Source organism: Anopheles stephensi, chromosome 3 (assembly GCF_013141755.1).
Source record: "Anopheles stephensi strain Indian chromosome 3, UCI_ANSTEP_V1.0, whole genome shotgun sequence".
NCBI lineage: Eukaryota > Metazoa > Arthropoda > Insecta > Diptera > Culicidae > Anopheles > Anopheles stephensi.
In genome coordinates, this window is record NC_050203.1 from 30305862 (window position 1) to 30329283 (window position 23422).

General features: G+C 47.6%; 2 protein-coding genes across 5 annotated transcripts; one reads left to right on the forward strand and one right to left on the reverse strand.

Annotated features, from left to right (window-relative positions):
- The first annotated feature begins 205 nt into the window (after positions 1–205).
- On the forward strand, positions 206–4025 carry LOC118509461. Of its 4 annotated transcripts, none has more exons than XM_036050082.1 (3): positions 206–434; positions 1430–1541; positions 1630–4025. In XM_036050082.1, the coding sequence occupies exon 3, from the start codon at positions 1657–1659 to the stop codon at positions 2767–2769; it is 1113 nt and encodes a 370-aa protein (XP_035905975.1). In that variant the 5' UTR covers positions 206–434; positions 1430–1541; positions 1630–1656; the 3' UTR covers positions 2770–4025. The 4 variants fall into 4 exon arrangements, with proteins under 4 accessions (XP_035905975.1, XP_035905978.1, XP_035905976.1 ...); XM_036050085.1 differs by lacking the exon at positions 206–434 and adding an exon at positions 449–618; XM_036050083.1 differs by lacking the exon at positions 206–434 and adding an exon at positions 479–715.
- Positions 4026–5740: 1715 nt separating this feature from the next.
- On the reverse strand, positions 5741–22392 carry LOC118509462 (cadherin-23). Its single transcript, XM_036050087.1, has 7 exons — positions 20054–22392; positions 11880–12023; positions 9821–11813; positions 8391–9757; positions 8084–8325; positions 6581–8010; positions 5741–6516 (listed from the first exon to the last, which is right to left on the reverse strand). The coding sequence occupies exons 1-7, from the start codon at positions 20247–20249 to the stop codon at positions 6405–6407; spliced, it is 5484 nt and encodes a 1827-aa protein (XP_035905980.1). The 5' UTR covers positions 20250–22392; the 3' UTR covers positions 5741–6404.
- Positions 22393–23422: the final 1030 nt, after the last annotated feature.

Here is a 23422-nt window from a genome sequence, read left to right on the forward strand (position 1 = left end):
TGTTTGCGTTTTGTATGATTTTACTCACCAAAATAAGACTAAAATGTTACAAAAAAGGTTCCGTAAATAATAACTTTTTTGGAACTCCATAAAAAAGAATGATAGAAAAAAACAACTATAGTTGTCGGAAGGTTTTCCGTACTTTTCCACTACATTTCCGACATCGACTTCACAATCGACGAAACATTGTCGCAACTGTCAAATCGTCGGTTCGTCGATTCGTGTGGTTCTATTTTTGTGATGAATCACAATCTCGCGCCTGCTGTAATTGGCTGGGAGCGTAAAAAAAAGCTGCATATGCGCCAGTATGTGTGCGACAGTGTTCCAATGTGTGCGCGCTGTTTGTTTTCATCACAGAGCAAAGCAGTGCCATTGGATGCGAGCGTGAATAATATCTACGTTGTGTGTATTTTCCGTACCAGAGCAAACGTAAGGTAAGCTACAAAGGCATCACATTTATTCCATCGTCCTGTTTCGCATCCTGAAATCCATTGTGAGAATTTTCCATTCCGCAACGTGCAGCGTTTAGTATGGGGCTTCTTATTTTTTGTGTTGCTTGCCTTTGCTGACGAAATCCTTCATCCGCAGTAAATGGTGCCACACCAACCGAACCGTGAGGTGAATGTCACAGTGCTGTGGCGATCAAAGTGCGCGCAACCAGTTTTGATTGATAGTTTTCGTTGTGGCTTTTGCGAAACAATTCCGTCGCGCTTATGTAAGTCATGTGTGTGTGTGTGCATTGGATTAGAATGTGAAGCCATCGGTGGAAAATTTGGTTTTTCCACTGAAGGCACTGCAAAAGTAGAACGAGTGCTGAAATAGGGGAAAAACAAACATATACAAACACACTCAATCGCACACATACACACACACACACGTATACCTTAGAGAAGGCCGTCTTCCTGTTTGACGTCACGTAAATACACAGAGGGGCAGGCGTTTGTAGCGCCAGGTGTGTGATGTGGTGGGGGGAAGGGAGTTACAAAAAAAGTCGCAACACGAGAGCAAGACGCATAAAATTCGGACCCGTTTTATTGGTGGCGATTGTTTACGTATGCGATTGAAGACGTTTTGGCTCCAAATTTTGCATGCTTTTGTTGTAGCTCGCGAGCGGAAATGTTGCTACTGCATCCCATAAAAGGTCATCGAAGTAGTCTGGTTGCAGCGGGTCCTTTTCTGGAAATTTCCAACTTCCTTGTTTCGCTGCGTTTAGGCGGAAATGATAGGGGTAGATGGCGCAAAATGCTTACATTGTTGTTTATGAAGTCGGGAAGGCATTGAACAGAAAGAAAAACATATAAATTATTCATTTATATGTTGCCAAATAACGTTCGTGTGGCGTTTTCTAACACAGTCTCAAGTTCATGTTATAGGCAACAAACTAATGGACTTCTTTTCTAATAATTATTTCCTTTCCGTATCGTTTCAGAAAACATAGGTGTTGAAAAGACTATTTAGTAAGCAACAAAGTAACCAAATTGCTCCACCAATAGACCGGTGATGTGAGTTTTTCTGCTGCTATCATCAACCACCTTCGTAAGGTAATATTCACATAAAGTAATATCGGCCGTACGCCGATAACGATTAGCCGTGCCTAATTTTTATTTATTTGTTTCATAATTATTTCAGCTTTCAGCAAGAAAAGCAAACCCACCAATGGCTTCCGAAATAGACGAGCAGCTACGGCTGGAAGATACGCTCAAAACGTTCCAACAGCTGCGCGCCGACCCATCGGCAAACGGCGACAAAACTACGACCATACCCGGAGGAAGAAATCCGTTCCGCACGGAGCTAGACAGCGCCAGCGACGCACGCCTGAAAGATCGCCAGTTGATAAGGAAAATTTTCGGCAACCGGTGTGAGTGTGGTGCCGAGCGGGCACCGATCACTACGGCCACCGCGCAGCATCACGGCAAACATAGCGCTTCGATGCAGCTAGAGCACAGCATCCGGAATCAACCCACCTTCAAGCACAAGCATCGCTCCGATCGGAAAACGATCGTGCGCGACTCCATGCTGCGTAACATCGGCAGATGCGTGCATCAGAATCTGCGCAAAATGCACGACGGAAAGGCGGCTGCAGGCGGACCATCGTCGTCCGGGACGCTGCTGAAGCCATCGCTGTCGGAGACCAATCTCACCAAATGCTTCGGTAACGAGGCGAGTGACGATATGCTTGATTTTAGGTTACTAATCGCCCAGTGCAACGAGCTGACGCTGGTGCCGCCGGATGGTCGCTGTTCGAGCTCATTTCTCCGGCCGTCGGACGAATCGGAGGTGCCGAACTATGCACAGAACAGCTTCCGTGCGCTCCGGCCGACGGAGCTTACCTGGCAGCAGCTAAGCCGAACGACGGCCACCGCAAGGCACAACCGGAAGCGGCAGCTGAAGAAATCCAACAGTACCTCATCGCTGGACAGCGACGGCAGCAGTGTGGAGGTGAACTTTAAGGGCAGCGGTACACGGTGCGGTTCCGCGCAGGGAAGCGGCATCGCGATCGATGGTGACGGGTTGGCGATGGGTTCGCTGTTTCCCGCACTGCCCGTCGGTGGTGCTTCGTCTGGGGCCGGTGGCTCCTCGGCGGTGAGCGGCAGTAGCAGCGCGAATGCGCTATCCGCTTCCTCGTCAGCTGCGGCGTCCTGTTCGCAGCAGGCACGCCTTAACGCCATGCCCTGTGATGTGACGATCGACGAGATGGCCAGCTATTTCGAGACGCTCGTTTACATCCCGAAGAAGATGTCCAGCATGGCGGAGATGATGTACATCTAAAGCGCCTGATCCGGAACGGAGGCTTACCCATACACACACACTCACACATACACACACGTTCGTTTGCTCGTCTGCTGTTCCCTTATTGTAACCTCCCGGGTGTCGTTATGCGTTTTCTGCGTTCGTAACGGTGTCGTGTCCTGTACATTTATTTCACTTGCCTAGTTTTGGGTGTTAGCGGTATCGTTGTGCCCGCATTGTGGTCCCCCGTGGTGTAATGGTCATCTTGCCAGCCAAATTGCGCGGTTGGTTTGTGTGGAAGTTTGAATTTGAAAAGGGGTAAAATTTACATGTAGCAAAATCTTCGTTTGAAATGTTGTTAGTGGATTCGTTGTCCTGTACAAGCGCGCTCCTCCCAATGCAAAGCAGTGAGTGGGAGACAGTTTTCAATTAGTCAACAATACATACTCTTACACAAATGGTAATATCAATTAGTTTAAAATTTGCTCACTATCCCAAAACACACTTCCCTCACTTGACTGACAGGATCGATTGAATTGTGTGAAGCAATGTAGTGATAAATGATAATTGAGACGGTAGAAACGGTTAGCCAAAGGACTCTGCACTGAACAAATCGATGCTTATTTCAATCATTTCATCATCAGTGAGGAGCCGTGCGTGATATATATGTATGTGTGTGTGGATTGTATCCCTCGTTCGAAGAGTCGTACGAGCGACGGAAGTGCGTTTTTTTTTTATCTACAAGAAAAGCCATCCCTTTTTTTGTCAGTGGTGAAATTGTAATACAAAAATCCCGTTCTAGTTTAACCCCGCATTAGTTTGTAGCCCAAAGCCTCCTCGTAAACCATTACCGTCGATCATCATCAGCACAAGATCAATAATAATTCTAGTGAACGTGTATTTTCCCTCTATTGCTACTACTACTACTACTACTACTACAACTATCCAATTGTAAAAGGTATTTTTTCTCTGTCTCTTTAGTTGTAAGATTGTATTTTATTGCCCCTTATCGCTCATGTTTTATATGCCACACCAGTCATATTATGTGCTGTAGCAAAAAAAAAAAAAACGGAAGTAATGTGTGTCTCTCTGTCGTAATCGAAGCGCAGCAGCTTAGAGCATGAATGAATATATTTGTAAGAAAGCAAACGAAACGGGAAAGGGAATGAGAGGGGGAGTGAGATAGACAGACAGAGGGAGGATGGGGAGACATTTGTAGATCGAATTTATTAAACTGTTCTTCATTTTGTATTCGATTGTTTTACTGAATAAATGAAGCATATGATTCCGGGTTACATTTATTTTGTACTCATTTTAGGCGAATTGTTCGAAGCTTTATAAACGGTAAGTGAAACTATCGTCGATCTGATGAACGCATTAGTCACTTTGTTACCACCATGGACCTTAACCCCCCTTTCTGCTCGAAGGATCACACGCGGACGTAATTGAATTTTCGAACTAAATACCTTGTACCCTGCTAGGGAATCCTCCGGAGTAGTTAAGTGGCGTCGGCACATAAAGAGAAATCCGACTGGTGGACAGCAGCTGTCGGACTGGTGCTGTTGGACTTGGGGCTGACACACGAAAAGACAGGTGGAATAACTTATGTTTTGTATGTGCCAATGGTAAATTAGAGTGGTCTTAGTAGGAGAAAACAGTTGGCCACATCAAAGGGAGCACCGTCTCAGTGGACCTGGTCTCCGAGCACGTCGTCACAGAGGACCTCGTTACTGGGGACCTCGTCAAAAGGGGACTCCTCGTAGAGGACCTCTTCAAAGAGGATCTCGTCTAAGAGGACCTCGTCAAAGAGGACCTCGTCAAAGAGGACCTCTTCAAAGAGCACCTCATCAAAGAGGACGTCAAAGAGGATTTCGTCAAAAGAGGTCCGCTCGCAGTTCCAAGCCAAGTTTGAGTTCTGTTTATTATAACCTGTAACAAGGTATCTGAGACATGGACTTTGTCCAAACAAAACTTTGTGCGAAATCCTTTTAGTCGCGTTCGAGAGGAAGATGCTCATTGCTGGCCATATTTCCTTCCCACACGTGTGGAAGGACAATGGAGGAGCCGTTACAATGACAAGCTCTATGAGCTGTTCGGTGATCTCATTATCGTTCCGCGTATTAGGTTCGCCCGGCTCTGGTGGGCTGGTTATGTGACGAAAATGACACCGGACGAATCAGCCCGTAAAATCCTTACAGGCCGTCCACATTAGAGATCCGGGTCGGAATCACGATTCCGATCCGAAGGAACGATTCCAGCTCCGGACCTGTTTTTGATTCCCGACACTTTTTTAACACCCTCTCCCCCTCTCGCTTATTTAAGGACAATTTATCATTCCGGAGCGCGAAATCGTGATCCGGACTCGACTTCGGCATTGGAGTGCTCCGACCAGGTCCGATCTGAAACTGCTCATCTTCAGTCTACATAGGCAGAGAAGGCGTGATAGACCCACGGACATTGAGGAGGAGTGATGACGTTGATGCGTCCGACAGAACAGCCGAGATAATCGGATCAGCAGGCCAAGATCGCGAAGTGGTTGTAGCGATTGTAAGTAAGTAAGTGAGTAGTAATTGGGGATGTGCTCCTCCGTATCCTTTGAGTCTTCGCATCAGCATCAGTGATCCATGCACGCTAACAGCGAAATCCGGAACACCTCTTCAAGAGAACGATACGGAGAAGAATTGTTAAGGAACTCGATCCCTAATGACGTGCAATATCAGCTGTACATCTATCTTAATCACTCGACGAATCAGACTCGCCAAGCCCCGTTGAGCAGGATATATTTCTAGAATGACACCGAAACAGTAGCGGGCCTTAGGCGGAATAGATGTTCGGGCTCCCCCTACCAGATTGATTACCAGTGGATTGTTTCAATGATTCTTACCCAGAGCGATCTTCCAATAAGTCCTTCTATCTTCTATAGACCCCTTCCACGGAGAGCTCTTTCGGTGAGACCCGTTATACGAGGTCCCTAAGCTTAAAGGAGCTTAAATTAAAACAAAGTCACCGCTTCTTTTCCAACACTTTCGTTAAATGTTATCTATACTTTTCTTCTTTATTTACAAAACACATCAAATGCAGTTAATACGCACGTTCCTATACAGGCTTAACGTACAAGAGTCCCCAACGCTTTCAGCGAAGGACAGCTGGGAGACTCTTCCGGCTTAAAGCTACTTGCGTTGTTTTCCGTTTTGCAGCTTGTTGCTGTAGACAGAGTTTGATGCATGGTTTGGCACGTTTCCGTTTTGCACCTTCCTTCCTAGTTTTTTTTTTTGCTGGTGCGTGTGTGCAAGAACGGCAGTAACAGGCGGGTGTTTGTTCTTAAAACATAAAATAAATATTGTTCTCCCGACCCCCCGTTAAGTCTTGTTCGGTGACAAACCGTAGCTTACGAGACCGCTCCTTCTGGTTGGCGATAAACGGTACGTTCCCTGGTTGTCGCTCTTGACCCTCGCGAACCCTTGCACGAGGTTTAAGGTTCTGGTATGGTTTTGTTTTTTTCTTTGTGTTCCGCAACATAGGAGCAGAACTCGCGGCGACCATACGCACAACGGCTACGGTCAGCGTATTGAGTGAAGTTAAAAAAAACAGATGGGTCTATCTTATGACTTGTTTGTACAGACTTTTAAAACATGGTCGACATGGCCTTCCCGCTCACCGGCCGGTATCGCCGGCTACAGTGCACCGTAGATGGGTTCCGTGTACAGCACCGGTGTCGCACTGCCATAGATGTCGGATCCAACGATTCGCTGCGAGTTTATCGTTGACCGAACCTGGCTTTTGTACCTGAAAGGGAGCAAAAGCGGGATCTTAATGATGGAAGTGTTGGAAAAGTTTAACCGTAGCATACCTTCGCGCTAGACAACACGCCGTCATGGTGGACGCGAACGCGGCAAATCCTATCAGCCCCGCCAGTATCACCAGCCAGGTACCGGAGGAAGCGATCAGTGCAGTGGCAGGCGTCCTCTTACCCACCGCACACGAGTCGATCTTGTGCACCGAGTACCGGTGATACACGTCCGCCAGGGCGTCCTTCATCTCCGCTCCATCCATGATGCGCATCATCTCCACTGGAGTGAGCGCCGAACCGTGGCGCGTCAGCTGGAAGCAGGAGCTGGTCGAGCTGAAGTCGAGACTGTGGTCCGGATGGCTGAGTACCTGCGCATCGAACACGGACAGCTCGAGGTTGGATTCGGCCAACCGTTCCTGCATGTCGGCCGTAAAGCGATCCAACACTCCGCTCACCTCGGTCGGTGGCTTCGAGAACACAAACCGCAACAGTGACTTGTCGCGTATGACGTAGATCTTCATCTGCGTTTCACTGATGCGTTCCGCGTCGTCCGAGTTGGACGCACGGACGCTCAGCTGGAAGAAGCCATCGACAAAGTTGGACATGCTGCGCGTGGTCCGTATCTCGGCAGTGTCCGCGTTCAGGCTAAACACACCGGTGTAGTCCTCGGTTCGATTATCCCTCCGATAGAACTGTGGCACAAAGTTGATGCTTTCGATCGAGTAGACAATGGGCCGGGCGGTGGGATCCTCATCAAAGGCACGCCCATTCGCTATCGGTGTATCGATTGGGACGTTGTGCCGGATGCCGATGGTTTGATTTTCACGCTCAAAGCGTGGTGCATGATCATCGATGTCCACTACGCGGATCAAGAGCTGCTGCTGGGACTTATCGTGCCTGTTGTAAGCCTCGTGCGCCAGTTGCTCTGGCACGGTGCTGTGTTTGAAGCATCGGAGCGTTAGTCGAATCGATTCCAGGCTTTCGCGATCGAGCGGCTTGGTAGTGCGGAGGATCGCTACATTATCTTCCGTGCGTGTAACGTTGAACAGACCCAACTCGTTACCCTCGATGATCGTGTAGTCGATCGCACCGTTCGGACCGATATCTTCATCCAGTGCGGAAATGTTACCGACGATCGTACCGGCCGGTTGTTCCTCCAGTACCTGCAGCTCGTACGGTTGCGCTTCGACTTCACGCACAAATCTGGGCTCGTGATCGTCGATGTCGAGAACGTTGATGCGCAGCACGACGGTGGATGCTTGCGGAGGTTCGCCCATGTCGCTTACCTCGATGATCACGTTGTACGCCGATTTCATTTCACGATCCAGCGAACGGGTGGTGGTGATTAGGCCCGTTTTCGCGTTGATGCTGAACGATTTTGCATCCTCGATGTCGGATTGAATGCGATAGCGGAGGGTGCCACTCGGGGTGGCCGGACTGTCCGGGTCGCTGGCAATCACCTGGAACACAGGTGCGCCAACGGTTGCGTTCTGGAAGGAGGGAGCCATCGTTAAGGACGTGAAATTTCCTAGCAACTCTTGAGAAGCAGACCGAGAGACTTACCTCAGTAACGTTGGCCGTTTGACCGACCTGCGGTGCAATGAAGAACGGAATGCCATCATTCGCACTGATGTCCCCAATGTACAGCGTGAAGGACACGTCGTTGTAGAGCGAACTCTGCTTCGGTAGCTGATTGCCACTGTCCTGCGCACGGATTACCAACTCGTACGGTTCAGCTCGTCCCTTGCCCGTCAGCATGGCCTTCGTTTTGATTTCTCCCGTTTTGGGATTAATTTGAAGAAGTCCTGCGAAGAAAGACGGTTTCTTACTGTTACGATCATCACACGAATCAATGACCGCATTAGCTTACCATTAGCTTCACCCTCGTTCAGAATGTCGTACCGCACCTCCCCACCAAGACCCTCGTCCGGATCGTGTGCCGTGATCGCGACCACAAACGTGTCCACCAGTACGTTCTCCGGTATTACAGCCGTGTACGATCGCTGCCCAAAGATCGGTGCATTATCATTCACATCCAGCACGTCCACCATTACCTCCGTAGTGGTCTTTTTCGCTTCCTGTGGCCGTCCCGGTGCATCTTCCGCACCGACTACCAACTTCAGCACCGATTGCTTCTCACGATCCAGCACCTGTCCCGGGGCAATCCTTATCTCACCCGTCCGATTGTCGATCGTGAAGAGATTCGAGTGGGAACCGAACAAACTGTACGTGATGACGTTGTACCCGAGCAGGGTATCCTTCTCGGTGCGTACCGCATCCTGATCGGTGGCCCTTACCGTGGCAACGACGTGCGGATGGCGGTCCGATTCGAGCACCGTAACGCGGTACGCTTCACGCTCGAATACCGGCGCATTGTCGTTAACGTTTTCGATCGTCACGTTAACGTACGCAAGCGAGTGACGCTTCCGGTTGCTGGTGATCGCTTTGACGACGAAGTCGATCGTCGTTTTGTTGTACGTTTCGTAGTCCAACCGCTGGAGAAGCATGATTTCACCCGTACGCTCATTTAGCGCGAAGAACCCATCAACGTCAGGCATTACGAGCTCAAAGTCTGCGATCGGTACGTCGGACACGGGATCGTCTGCCTCGATCCGGAACACCACACTACCGACGGGAGCTTCCTCCTTTACCTTCACCTCGATCTTGGGCCGCACCGTGGACCAGCCTTTGTTTTTGAACAGCGGGTTTGTGTCTTTGAACGATTGGATGTAGAGTGTCACTTCGGTTTGATCGAACTGCAGCTCGGGATGAAGCTCCGCCATCGTGTCGGTCGCCTTGACGGTGAGCGTTATCACTGCGGCATAGTTGTAGTTGAGCGTGTTGTTGACGTAGATCGTTCCATCATCCGGATCGATGCGGAATGCTTGGCGGTAGTCGTATGTGGAGGTAGTTAGTAGTGGAATGCCTCCCTTAGTGACGGCCGTGATCGGTTCGATGAGAGCGTATTCGATTTTGGAGTTCAAATCCGTATCCTTGGCTGTGACACGCAGAACCTCCGAATCGATAGGACTCCGTTCGGACACGTACGCGGTGTAGGTTTGCTGGGGGAACCTCGGTGGTTTATCGTTAATGTCCTGTATCTTAACGTGCACTGTTGTGGTGGCCGTCTCGGGGATGGGGAATCCGGCATCGATTGCATTGACCACGATCGCGTAGCTTTCCGGGTTGGTATCCCGGTCTAGTCGAGCCTCCCGTGTGATAGTTATCAGACCGGTGCTGTGGAAGAAGACATCAGTAAATCGATGAGCAAACCTCACCCAGCGAAGCCCATATACTTACTGATCATCGATCTCGAAGTTGTCGCTAGCACCCACGATCTTGTACCGCAGAAGCTCATCCAATCCATCCGGATCGGTGGCACTGACCTGCGTTACGTTGTACCCAGCCGAAGCATTCTCCGGTATGGTCGCCCGATAGGATGGAGGTCCAGGAATGTCCCGATTTGTAGCAGTGGCGTGTCCCCGGAAGATTGGACGCTGATTGCCCGAAAGTCCAACACGCACCAGCACACGAGTATCATTCTTTAGCGGCGGTACACCGTGATCAGTAGCGACCACCAACAGCTCGTACTGTCCACGGTCCGTATCCATTGAGCTAACAGGCCTCGTGATCCTAATCTCACCACTCTCCTGATCAACTGTAAACACATGCCCCGAGATACTGTTTTCCGACTCGATCGTGTACGACACCCTTCCACCGCCCTGCGTCGGTCCATCCACGTCTACAGCACGCACGAAGAACTGTGGCTCAAACTCGGTCGCCCCTTCGCGTATCGTACGAGTGTACTCGAGCGCTTCAAACGACGGATAGTTGTCGTTTTCATCCATCACGTCTATAAAGACATTCGCGTTCGTTTCCCGGCCACCACCATCTCTGGCCACCAGCGCCAAGCTATAGCTCTTCTGTTCCTCATAATCCAACTGCCGCTCAACGTACAGTCCCCCGTCGGTGGGATGCGTGCGGAAAAACTCCGCTCCGAAGCCTTTCACTGCGTACGACAGCTGGCCAAACATGCCGGCATCATGATCGGTAGCGCTTAGGTCCGCTATCTTGAAGCCTTGGGGAGAATTCTCACGCACCTGCAGCGAGTACGTCGACTGGGGGAAGGTGGGCGAGTTGTCGTTTGCATCCTGCAGGCGCACCGTTACATTGGCCGCCGATTTCTCTTCCCCATCGACCGATGCTACTAGCTGGAAGCGGAACGTTTTAGCATCCTCGCTCGGCACGTCATAGTCCAGGCGGGATGAATCCAACACCTTCACCACGATCGGTGTGCGACCTTCACCGTGCGTGGGAACGACACCGAATACACCTTCCGCATTTTGAATGTTGCGCAGGGCGAGTGTATAGCGGCTGTTGGGACCAAGATCCCGATCCGTCACGACGATCGCGAGTCCCGGCAGCGGTGTATCCTGCTCGAGGTTCTCCGGGATCGCAACCTCGTACGATGGTTGATTAAACTCCGGCACGTGATCGTCCACATCGGTCAGTACGATCGTGATCTGAGACGTCGTCGAATCACCCGGCAGCTCGTTGTTGATCAGTTCCGTAGCACGGATCGAGAATGTGTACGCTCCGCCATTTTGCGTGATGATTGGATCTTCACGATCGAGCGGTTTCCCGGTGGTGATCAGCTCGGCTACCCCGGACCGGGGATGGCCAATGTAGTGCAGCCGAAAGTGTCCCATCGGTTCGTTTTCGAGCATCAGCATCAGTGGATTGGGACTGCCCGTATCGCCATCGGTTGCGTTGATCGTAAGCACTCGCGTACCCTCGATCGTGTTCTCTGGGATGGTAGCCGAATAGGGCGCGTTGATGAAGATCGGTGGCTGATCCTGTACGTCTAGAATTGTGATCGCAACGGAAGCGACTGCCCGCAGCGAGTTCGTTGGTGAACCGTCCCGTGCCTGGATCGTGAGGATGTACGAGGGTCGCGTTTCAAAGTCCAGTGGACGGCGCAGCTCGATCCACGCACCGAACTTGCCCTGGGCGATCTTCTCCGTGTGCACGGTGAACACGTCGCAGATATCGTCCGCACCTTTGGCGGGGTCCTGATAGCAACTGAAGGTGAGTTCCGCGTTCATTCCCTCATCCTGATCGGTTGCAATGATGTCCGGCGTTACCGACACGTTACTGCCCGGTTTCGTCGCTTCGCTGATCGTTGCACTGTACGGACGGCCAACGAAGACCGGTGGATTGTCATTGTAGTCCCGGATGGGGATCTCCCTTCGCAGCGAGACCGTGTTCGGTTCTGTTCCAAGGATGCCCTCGTCTAGTTAACGAAAGAAAATTGAAGTATACGGACAATAACGGAACACCGTAGTGAAACAGTACTCACCGGTAAGGCTAATGATGACTTCCACCGTGTCCTGCTGTTCGCGGTCCAGTGATTGACGCAACCGCACAACGCCACTGTCCCGATCGACGCTAAACACAGGGCCGGAGATACTGAAGCGTAACTTACTGCCCTCGGGGTCAACACCTGGCACATGGCGAGAAGAGGGGATCATACGATTAGAACACATTAGCACACCTGGTTGTAACGGGTAACTATCCGCAAATGCTCCACTTTCTTATTGCTTTATGGCGTTCGAGTGTGCGAAGAAATGGAACAGATAATTGACATTAGCATCACACATCTTTTACTGACGGACGGTGCAGACTGAGTCGCAAAAACAAAACCCGCTTAGTGCTTCGAAAACGAGTCAAGCCGTGCAGAGAATTCTTAGCAGCAGAACTGTCGGTGGCCGATGGTCTACTTCTAGATCGAGCCATTTCGTTCGTTCGCTCGTTGCGAAAGCCTCGCCTGTGCCATTTGCGTGAAAAAAAATTACGGGAAATGGGCGTAACGCACGAGGTGATGACGACTGGTGCTGAATTTTAATATGCATCTTCGTCCGGGCGGGGAGTTTTTTTTGTGTTACAGCGTACGTAACATTTCGCGCATACCTGGCAAAAAGGTGCATGAGAAATGGCACACCGTTTGCAAGCGCATACAATGATGATAAGCACGAGCGGGTTTACCGTTTAGCGGGGACTCGACTCAGTTGATATGTTGGTGGTAGATCATTTTTAGGAGGTTTTGCAATGGGTTTCTTTGGCGTGCGTTTGCGACGGAAAACAATAGTTACTTTCCAACTGCAGTAGTGTTTTAATTTCCGTGTGTTTGAATTTTCTAGATATGATGAGGAGAGTTATCATTTGACGTACTGGAGAGCCTGTAAAGTTTGAAGATATGGAACTGATTGATCGTGCACTCATACCGAAATAGCAAAGACACTTGGAGTTACTAGACCACTTGGATTTGCCTTCGTTGAAAAGCAACAAACAGCTGTTAAAACTGAAGCCAGCAGACAGTGATGGCGGTCTATTCCCTTCCAATCAACTGGCAATGGAAAAAGGGTCCGTTACAATAGTCCAAATCATCGTTGGTCATGTTGATCATATTCCGGCCATACTTCATCAGCGACAGCTAAGCCGAATATTCACAGCGCGAAGATCATGTTGTGCATTTAGTGGGCCTATTATGAGTTGCTACAGCCAAACGAAACCGGTTAATCGACGATAAATGACGGGTTTAAGTCAAGCGACACGTCGCTTCACCGGAGAAAATGTATTTAGAAACGTTAAACGGCCCTGATATTACACCTTCTAATTTTCATCCCTTTCGATCGATGCAACGAAGAAGACAAAAAAATTGATCCATGAATGGGTGCTGATCAAACAGACCCATTCAGTTTTACGGAAAACGATCCTTAAATTGACAAAAAGATGGTGAAAATAGTAAGTAATGAAGAATACTTTAAACACAGAATTTATGACAAACTTTCCAAAATAAATCTTCAATTTACCTTAAACAAACCGCAGGAAGTCATTTATAGTTGAAATAAAATTATGCTCATGGATATCTTAAATCATAAATTAGTATACTGTTGACGCCTAAAGTTAGGCAACCAAAAAACACGTACTGGAGTCTTTTGAATTTTTGAACGAAATTTCAAACAACTGCAGTTCTCTAGCAGATAAATAAGAGTTTTAAAGATGTTATTCCTAAATTATCAATTTGGCTACCCTCAACAAGTTTATAAATGGGTAAATTTAAATCACCGATAAGCCTGTTTTGTGTGCTTCTATTTTCTGCTCAAATGCTTGGTACGTGACGTGACGATCAGCCAGATCGTTTGCTTCGCGTTTGTTGACGATTGTTCAATAGCACGTGAGTAATGGGAGCTATTGTTGAGTTTTTTGTCTTTGCTCGAGCAGGTCTTTATCATTTTGTTTCCTCTTTGTAGAGCTATCGAAGCAAGATGGGGTAAAGTTTAGCTAGGAAATAAAGTTGATTAGGGTTTTGTCAATGTTTTTTTTGTCTTTTGTCTTGTCTTTCCATTTCTCTTCCCAACTTAGGGAAGGTGATATTTAATTTGGTGTGTGTGTTGCTGTTGGAAATGAAGCTCTTGGGTATAGGAAATTCCGTCAACTCATGCTTAACATTGTCCTAACTTGGCCGTGGGAACTCATGCGTCAAACGGGCCGCGTGTATCCATTTTCCATCCACAGAAACCGCGGCCGGAGTAGCGCGATGATATTTTCCACCCTACAGCATGGTATAGAAAATGCTTTAAGATAGCTCATAACGACATAGAGCTTAACAGAGAAAGAGAGAGAAGGAGAGACAGCTCATGGAACCCGATATGGGCTGAGCTACTTTTTGAACAGGCTGACACCTGACCGTGTGGAGAGGTGTGTCTTGGGGGTTGAGATGGTTGTGGCCCTAAAACACTATAGCACTGAACTTCACGTTGGTTACAGCGGCATGACCTTGGTTAGGTTCAGCGCGGCAGTTGGGAAGGTAGAAATAGGCCAGATGAATGCGCTCGGCGCAACTACATCCCTGCGACTGCGTTCAAGAATGGAACGTGTTAGAACGAGCGCTGTAGGTGAGTAGCTTCGAAGGTCACACAGAGATTCTGAAGCGAAAGGAGATCATGCTGACCATACACAGTGGTAGCCTTTGTCGATTGTACCTAAACGGCTACGTGCCAGCATTTGGTGAGAAATTTCACGAGAGACGTGCATATGTGTGTCTAAATGATCGGCTTACATGGTAGGCACCTCCAACATTTTCTTAACCGCATGAGAGGACACGAGATGGTTCACTTTCGATTTTTTTGGATGAGCCTACCACACGGTAGGTCCTTCATGGTAGGTTAAAGATTGCTCATCAAACGATCGCTGGATGCGAACATTAATGGACACTGACGCAAAACCGTGTGTGGCCCCTAATGGGACGACTCGTTGGGTAATTGAGATGGGAAAAGTGTTTGGAAGCGGCGCATCAAAAACCTTCGCTAACTGTTGCTGATTAATTATTGTTTGAAATTCTTCGCCTTGGAATGTGTGTGTGTGTGTGTGAGACCATGTCATGTAGTCAACTTTAAGCGTATAGGCATTGAAATTAGGGAAATAAATTTAAAGCCCCTTACATGCGCGAGCTTAACTTCTACAAATTCTACTTCCCCTTCAACTCCATAGCAACATCATCCGCTTGACAGCTCTAATGCTCCGTAGCCTACTTAGCCTACCTCATAGTGTTTATTTCGCATCATTAGACACCGATCGCACACGGTCGATCGGAGGTTGTCGCCGTGGCTGATGAACTTTTCCTTTAGCTTTCGAAAGTCCCAAATCTATCGACAGTGTCGGAAAGACGAACGAAACAAAAGTTTTCTCCCGTAGGGTCCAAACTCACATTCCACCGGGACGTACACCTCGGACTGGGTAGAGGGAATCTTTACTGGCTTTTTTTCCCCGCTATTCACAACAAGTGAAAGCAAGGGGTTGTCTCCACTATCTCTCCTAACCTTTAGCTAGGTTTGTCTCCTCCAGCTTCCCAGTCTGGGGCATTGTTATTGGCAGTGATGCAGCAGCAGCCGTGAGCCACCGAGGCGACAATCAAATCGTTTCCAGCTGGGTTTGCTGCAGCATTTCATTATCAAAGCACCGGTTTCGGTACGGCTGTACGTCCCGCCAGGCCCGGAAGCTTTCTGACGTGACCTACTTTGGTGAGTTGTGCTGGGAAGCACTGTCTGCTTTCCGCTTTTGGCCGTCGTTTTCGCTCTTGGCGGACGGTGATTGTGTTCGTTCGTGACAGTTTTGGGGCGATTCGATCGGGAAGGGTTGGTTTCGAAATTGGTCCACCGTGAGTTACAGCATGCAAGAAGCGGCAAGATGATCGAGAAAATCGGAAAGACAAACAAAACGCTGGCATATGACTAGAAATTGAAGAGATGCTCGTCCTGCTCCTCTTCGTGGTATCTGCGCGTATTTGGAAGGGTAATAAAACTGCAAGCACCCAAGACTCATCTGCTTGAGAGCCAGCAGCAGCCATGCCAGAGCACGGCACATTCCGGTTAGATACATCCAATTTCCCGTACTAACTTTCGATAGTTTCGCCGCTTTTCACAGCTATTGGGGCTCACTACTACTACTACCGGTTTTTGGCCCGATGCTTCTCCGTTAGTTGATTTGAGTGGGTTTCGATTTTCCATAGCGACTTATGGGCTGTTGCTTAAGTTAGCTACAGTAAGTCACCAATTTCTTGGAACTTTAACTGGATAAATTGAAATATAACGTCGGCTATTTGCGCTTTGCATTGGTCTATAAGCGTGTTAAAGCAGCCTAAACCGATTATAAACTGAAGATCCCACTTCAATGTCTGTGCCCTTCTAATCTGCCTACAATTTCAAATAGCGGAAGAACAATTCTCAGCGATTTTTCAACCAGAAGCAAAAAAGCACCAAATAACGTAATGTTCCGCACATTTCACTAAGCCGATTAAAGTAACCGATCTTCAGTCGAACCAAAAATTGGGGAACATTTTAATTAGCGCAAACTGATGCGCAATCCTCCAACGGTATGTGTGTTTTGAGCAGCAACAGCATCAAATGCTAATTTCCTCTTCAGATGTTTTCAATGTTTTCCTTCGCTTGCGAACGGTATGGATCGATCGTACAAAACAAAACCAAACGATCCCTTCGGTGTGGATCTTGGGCGAGATGTAATTACCTCAACACATAGCTTCTCCACCACGATTTGGCAACGTAGCGATTGGGGCAATTTTTCCATTTCCTAATCAAACACACCACTAACCCACAAAACGGTGCTGCTTTAATGAAGTGTTTGCCCCAGGGGGGAGGGAGGTCTTAAAGAGCAGGTGTGAAAAACGACCTCCCAAAAAACGCTTTATGATCATTCCTCTTCACTCGATCGTAGTCGACAGAGGACGATACAACAGCAATTGCAATCCTCAAAACGGTACACGCTCTGCCTGGCATGAAATGCACAATTATGCGATGTGTGGATGTGCCTGCATGAGTCGGTTATGCAATCCATTTTCCTCTCGTTTTCGGTGGCAGCTTATCGGAACGATCAACTGGACTAGATCGTCGTTCCGCCCCACACAAACACATATGAAAATGAAAATGAAAATGAAAAATCCTCCCTAGACCATAGACCGCACACGATCGTTGGCTCACCGCGGACTAATGAGCGGAGCAAATTTTCTGGAACCGATGCTCGTATCGTAACGGATCGGCCAGAGCCAGAGCCACTTCAGTGCTGCTCGATTTATCCGTACCAGTTTTCCAGTTTATCGATTTAACTGGTTTCAATCGATGAAGCAATTACTATAAGCTACTCTTTTGCCTTTCCGTTCGGCTATCGGTGGTTAGATTTGTATTCGCCGCCGGTTGCTGGGTGTTCCCAATCGTTTATCGATCGGATGCGGTGCAATCATGGTGAATCAATTTCCGGACTGTTTGCTAGCTAATGAAGAAGGAGGGAATTCACTAGTATTTTATACAACTTTTTCCCCTTAAGAAATGTCATTCGAGGAGCTTTTCTTCAGTAGGTGTAAGCGCCTCTTGAACTCTCGTTTATGGGGTTTGACCTTTGTGAGTCGACAAGCCGCTAGCCTGCGAGTGTGTATCCGTTTTTAATAGATCCGTGCGAGATCCGTTTATGCGTTTCGCAGTCATAATCATAAATCTGTTGTTTTATATGGAACAGTTCCAAGTACAGCGTTTGTGTGAGACAATAGTATATAAAAAGCTTGATTTATATCAGTTTTCTTTTGGGTAAGACAAGGTTGTTACAGGATTTTTATGTTCACTGTTTTAGCTTTTACTTTACCTAACTGCAATACAGTGTTAACGACTAGAGTGTTAAGTGACCAACCGCTTGAATTTAACAGAACAGAATGCCTCAGAGACAATGTTAGTAAAACTTTCTCTCTCTTTGTCTCTCTCTATCTCTCTCTCTCTTTTGAAATAACAACCATTTAGTAGATGTGAGCCGTGTACAGTGATGGGCAATCGAATAAGACCACATTTGTATGAGATATTTTAAACTACTGCTTTCGATACTTCTACAAGGTGTATCTTCTTCTCATGTGACACTACAACCTCGAGAGGTCTTGGCCTGCTTTTTTCTGACTTTCTGTGACTTAATTTTAGCCGTAGCTGGATAGTTGGTACTGCGTACGGGGAGCCCCGGCCCTGCTGTGTGAAGACTGGTCCCACTGTCGCCTCGCCCGCTACTAGGTATAACCGTACAAAAATTGGGAAGAAGCATCATCAACATTTGACCTTGTTTAAAACAGACCAATTTAAAGCGTAAAAATAAAAACAAACACATTGATAAAATTTAACCTTAATTTTGATATAATAAACCTAGTTTTTTTAGCTACAAAGTTGGACCGAAACTTCAAGCAACATGGCTTTTTGTTGATCACTGTACTTCCGTATTAGACTGTCCACATATTTAAAACAATGCGTTGCTGAAGATAACAACTAGAATCTGCTCATAGTCTTCTGATCGGTCTGGTTCTCTTCTGTCACATTTTTCACCACTAGTAGTAGGCAATGAGTTCCGATTACGGTACTGTGTTGAGTGACCGTAAATGCTGAATAAATATGTTGTTAAGGAATACAGAAGAATGATCAAACCGGCCAAGTAATAATTACTCCAAATTATCATGTGACGTCGATGTGATGGAGAGCTGAGCGGTGAGTCAACGGCCAAGTCGAGTTAGGCACTACGATCGTCTAGATTCAGAGCTGAAAATGCCAGCATTTATTTAAACGACAGTCAAGGCTAAGGGCTCAGCCTACGGCCGAAGGGCCATCGGGAAAGGGTTTTTTAGCATAGTTCTTAGGTGGAGGAATGAAGCAAAATTTAGTCCGCTGAGATATCTCTAGCAGTTCATTGATTTTCATTGCCCTCTGAAGTATGTCTATTATTTTAGTGCGCTCATTAAAAGCCTTCGAGTTTTGAAATAGTTATTGTCTTGATGGAATTTAAAATCAATCTTTTTGTGTGAAAGACGAGGCTCAGCTGTTTGTAAAACACATAACGGAAACAAAGCTGGATGGTATAGAGATTTTAAGCACGCAAATCTCCATTGAAATAATTTAAATCTAAAATCTAGGTTTAAGGTCTCCCGTTTAGGGTCCAACGAAAAGCCATTGAAACCCATTTTCCCTCTTCAAAAACTAAATAAACACATCCAAAAAGTCGTGACCCTCGTGATCTTCCTGGGAACCACGGCTTCCGTACTGCGCACGGAAATATTTATAAATACATTTAAAGTTGATCACCATTTGAACGATACTTCTGCTGGCACAAAACGATGACCATGAACTGTGGTGGACTGCATTAATGGGCACGGGAGAGTAAATTTCCCAAGCAACGGTCGGCAGAAACATTTCACTTCCGTTCTCCTTTTTCCTTCAATCCGAGAAGGAGCGTGGTGTGGATGTGAAGCAATGGACGGACGGTGTATCATTGTTCTTCGTGAAGAATCACCCTCAACAGACCGTAACCAATTGCTTGGGCTTTTGGGGGGAGGGTACTGTCGAAACAAAGCGTCTTCGTGTCGGGAGGTTGGCTGGTGCGTGTGGGAAGTTGCATACTGAACAAATGCCACTGATCTGGATCAGGTTGTTAAGCTGCCTCAAAAAGCTGAAGTCAGCCTTTTAGAAGGTTTGAGAGAAGCGTTTTGGATGACGATGGAAGGAGTTTGGTAACGAGTACAATCCAGGATAGGTAAGGTAACCAGCAAAGCTCTTCATAAAGTATGTCTCCTCTCCAGTTAACATTGTGATCATTAATCACCACATACTTGATCTTGATGGCCTTTACGCACCGCCTGCTCAAAAGCCGTTGTCCTTTTAATTAGACAAACAAAAGTGAAATGAAGTTTGCAGATTCGTTTCGCACCCAGTCCGCTGAAAGGAAAGCAAAGCAACAGGTCTCGACCCGCTCCCCACAGATAACAGCCGGACGGCTAACCGGCATTCGCCAGCTGCATAATTAAACGAAACCAAGAGTGGCCGAAATGGTTGAATCATCTGTGTGTGTGTTTTTTTGCTGCTGCTGCTGCAGTCGCTTCTGGAGACAAATATCAAATCCCACCTGTAGCCGAGTTTTTCCTTTCCACTCGGGACCACTTACCACGCAACTGGTACACCACACTGCCGACCGGTGTGTTTTCGAGCAGACTGAACCGGGCCATATCTCCGCTGCCCGGGATAAAGTGTGGCGTCCGGTTGATGATCTGTGACTGGGCAGCGTGCTGCAGCAGTAGCACCACCAGCGAAACCAGTTTCACTCCCCGGTGCATCATTCTAGTGCACGAATGCACCGCCATCGTTGCGGTGTCTTGATGGCACCGGTAGTACCGGTTCTGGCTGTCTGGTCAACAAATCACTACGCTACACCTTCCGGAACTGTTTGGATTTACGTTAACACCAACTTGCTAAATTTTTTCACTATGTGGACGTGCCAGCAGCACTTTTTATTGTGGCTTGACTTTAAGCACTTGAAAGGTTAATTCACTGTAACCATGGACTGATGAGCTTCGCGTCCGAGCCTAGCCTCATCCAATCATAAGCGAGCCCACCTGCTGCTGCTGTGTCATTCTGCGGGTCTGACTGATTGGTTGTGATGAATTTCCTTTCCACAAACCCGCAGCTTCGATACCTTGGTCTCACTGCTTATCGCACTCGATTCACCGCAATGCTTGATCACACACACGCACACTGCACAGGAGGTTATAGAAATTGCACCACTTTGATTAAACTTCAGCGCGAAGATCACTCGATCGCGCAAAAGGGAGTTTCCACGATCCAACTAATTTATTCACTTTTTGCACAACCCTCCCGTTTTCACTTCACAAACAGCGCAGCGCCACAGGATGCACGATCGTTATTGATTTCCTCACGGTTTATTCGCTAAGCGCTAGTGCCCTTAAAGATCGTTGACTCATTTCCAATCTGCAAACAGCAGACCGCTCGGTCTCTCCGGTCAGCAAACCGGCGGTGACCGTTTCTTTCGCCTTTCGCTCGCTCCCACCACCACAAAAGCACGCCCGGGTCACCCTTCGAGCGTTGGGTAACCGAAGTCGAAAGAAAGGAGAATGGCGGAGCCGTAGGAGCTCGTGTGACTCAGCAGCGAGAGTCACACGGGATGAGGATGCTGAAGTTTCTCCGCTAACCGGTTCCTGTTGGCGAGGGATCTGGCTCAACCGAGAATATGGGCCAGAGTGTGTGTGTGGAATTTCGGATGTTCGTCTCCTACTGGGCCTTGGTTGAAATCTTCTATCGGTCGAATATTCACTAGTAAACCGATTTTAGAAGCACCGAATGAACCGATCACGATCTTTCGCCACTCGCCGTCGGCTAATTGTGCTAATCGAAGCGCAGGAATATGGCTTCCTTCTTGCGGCCGCACATTCGGGCAGGTGTTTGGTAAGGGATCACACGCACACAGTTCTTCCGACTCACCCTTTACGATCACCGGCACGATCACCGACAAAAGACGTGCGTTCGGCTTGAACGTCGCTCACTGAATGAGTTTACCGTCGGGTGCTCTCCGTCGGTTTGAGCGTCTTGAGCCCATCCAGTCTGGTGCGCTGCTCCGCGGTGAGAATGGCCCAACCGGAGTGGTCCCAGGGAAAAATTATGCTCGGAGCTACCTGCCTGCGTTGTTGACTGTGGTGCTGTGCTGTGGCGAGTAAAACATTTTTCCTACTGCTGCGACGATTGTTTTCCATAAACCAGAAGGTTTTGTTTTCGTTTACAGTCTCGCAACTTGCTCGGTTCGTGCCTTTTGCAAGGGAAAACATCGTCGCGGCTGTGCGTGCGTGCTCGCACGATCGACTCGTGGAACTCAGTGCCGAAATTCCAGAAAGCGAAGCCTACGAGCGGTGGTTAAGAGAAATGGGGGAAGTTTTTGTTTAGCGTTCGTGTACTGTGTCGAAAATAGTCGAGATGTGCTTCCGAGCTAGGCTTATCACCGTTGGATGCATGCGCTGAGGGTAAGTTTTTAAGTTTGTCAGGTGCGTTCGGTAAGGCGGGAAATGTGTCGGCTGTTTGATGCTGTTACGGTACTGTACGTGGAATAGGATGTGTTTTAGTTCCCAAATTCGCTAAACTTTGCGGATGCGTTGTTTTGAATCTGTTCACTAGCTGTACATCGAAGAAGCATCGCATCTGGAAGCTGCTTCGGATAGGAAATGTATTTTAAACACGTACAGCAAGAGTTGTTTTTAGTATCAAGACCGTGATATATAAGTTTAAAACATTTAAGAAGCGTAAAATGAGGCTTTGTTGTAAGTTTTACTGAAACTGGGTTTTGCATTAAGGAAGAAAGATAAAGAGAACATAACCGACTGTTCAAAAAAATATTTTAGTTTCGCTAGTGAAATCTAGAGGGCGCTGCCTGAATATGCCTGAATGCATGGTACAAGCGACAGTGTTATTTAACTTTTAACTTTAAATTTAACGGGTGTTAAAGGTGTATTTACTTAAAACAAATCTTTAGAAATTTAAAATTGTGTGGATTTATTAATAAATATTAGTAAAAAACTTAACCAATATGCAATGTTTCTCCTCCTGAGTGTGGGTTCCCCTTCTACATTATCGTTGAAGTCTCTTGTTTTGTTCGTACCGATCGTTTCTAAAGGGAGCTTGAATGCAATTGGTTCCTTGCGATCGTCGCTATTATGCGATATGTTGCATACGAGACTAGCAGTTCGTTGACTATGGAATTCTTTCCATGATCTTCAACCTCAACCTATAGAGGTCTTATCTTACTGTGCCTAACTTACTGAAAATAATGTAAGCCCTAATCTGATAGTCATTCCGAAGTATGCGAAGGCAGTCCGGAAGACACCAGGCACTGCTATCACCTGTGCCTCCGGACTGCTCCTTTTATGTGGGTGTAATGACTTAATTTACTACTAAGTAAACAATTATTTAATTATTTATTCGAATAACATAAATTTGTGTCGGCTGGGGGTCGGGATCCGAAATTAGAGAAGTGTTGGCCTCACCGAGTACCTCAGCTACATGGAAACAGATTTACTCTGTAATGCATCCCGATTACTCTTTTTCTTTGTCTTAACGATCTTCAAGGCCATGCTAGTCATCTTGTGGCTGACTAGATTTGTTAATACCACGTAGTTGGATGGTCAGTCTTCATTACTCGGGAACGGTCCGGATGGGTCTTGCCGTGAGAAGACCGAATATCCTTTCAAGCCTTATTCATTCTCAGGATGAAAGAATAATGACAACACTGCAGTAAAGAGAGAGGAAGGCTTATTTTACTGTAGCAGAGTGCAGCAGATCCTAGTCCAGCCTTGATACACATGGTTAGCTTCATTGGTGTAGGGTTCGAGAAAAGTCGGTAAGTTTAACCTTTTGGCTAGAGGAAGTGGGTCTTGCTGCAACGGGATGAAACTTATAGATCTGTTTTAATTCGATGCTGCCCTAGACGAGCTATCTAGCTTCTACTCCGATCCATACACATCTACATCGAACC

Coding starts and splice junctions, on each gene's coding strand:
- LOC118509461 (XM_036050082.1), top strand. CDS start 1,657: ATGGCTTCCGAAATAGACGAGCAGCTACGGCTGGAAGATACGCTCAAA.
- LOC118509462 (XM_036050087.1), bottom strand. CDS start 20,249: ATGGCGGTGCATTCGTGCACTAGAATGATGCACCGGGGAGTGAAACTG. Junction 8,011..8,083: donor AAACGGCCAACGTTACTGAG/GTAAGTCTCTCG, acceptor CCCTCCTTCCAG/AACGCAACCGTTGGCGCACC. Junction 6,517..6,580: donor GCGTGTTGTCTAGCGCGAAG/GTATGCTACGGT, acceptor GCTCCCTTTCAG/GTACAAAAGCCAGGTTCGGT.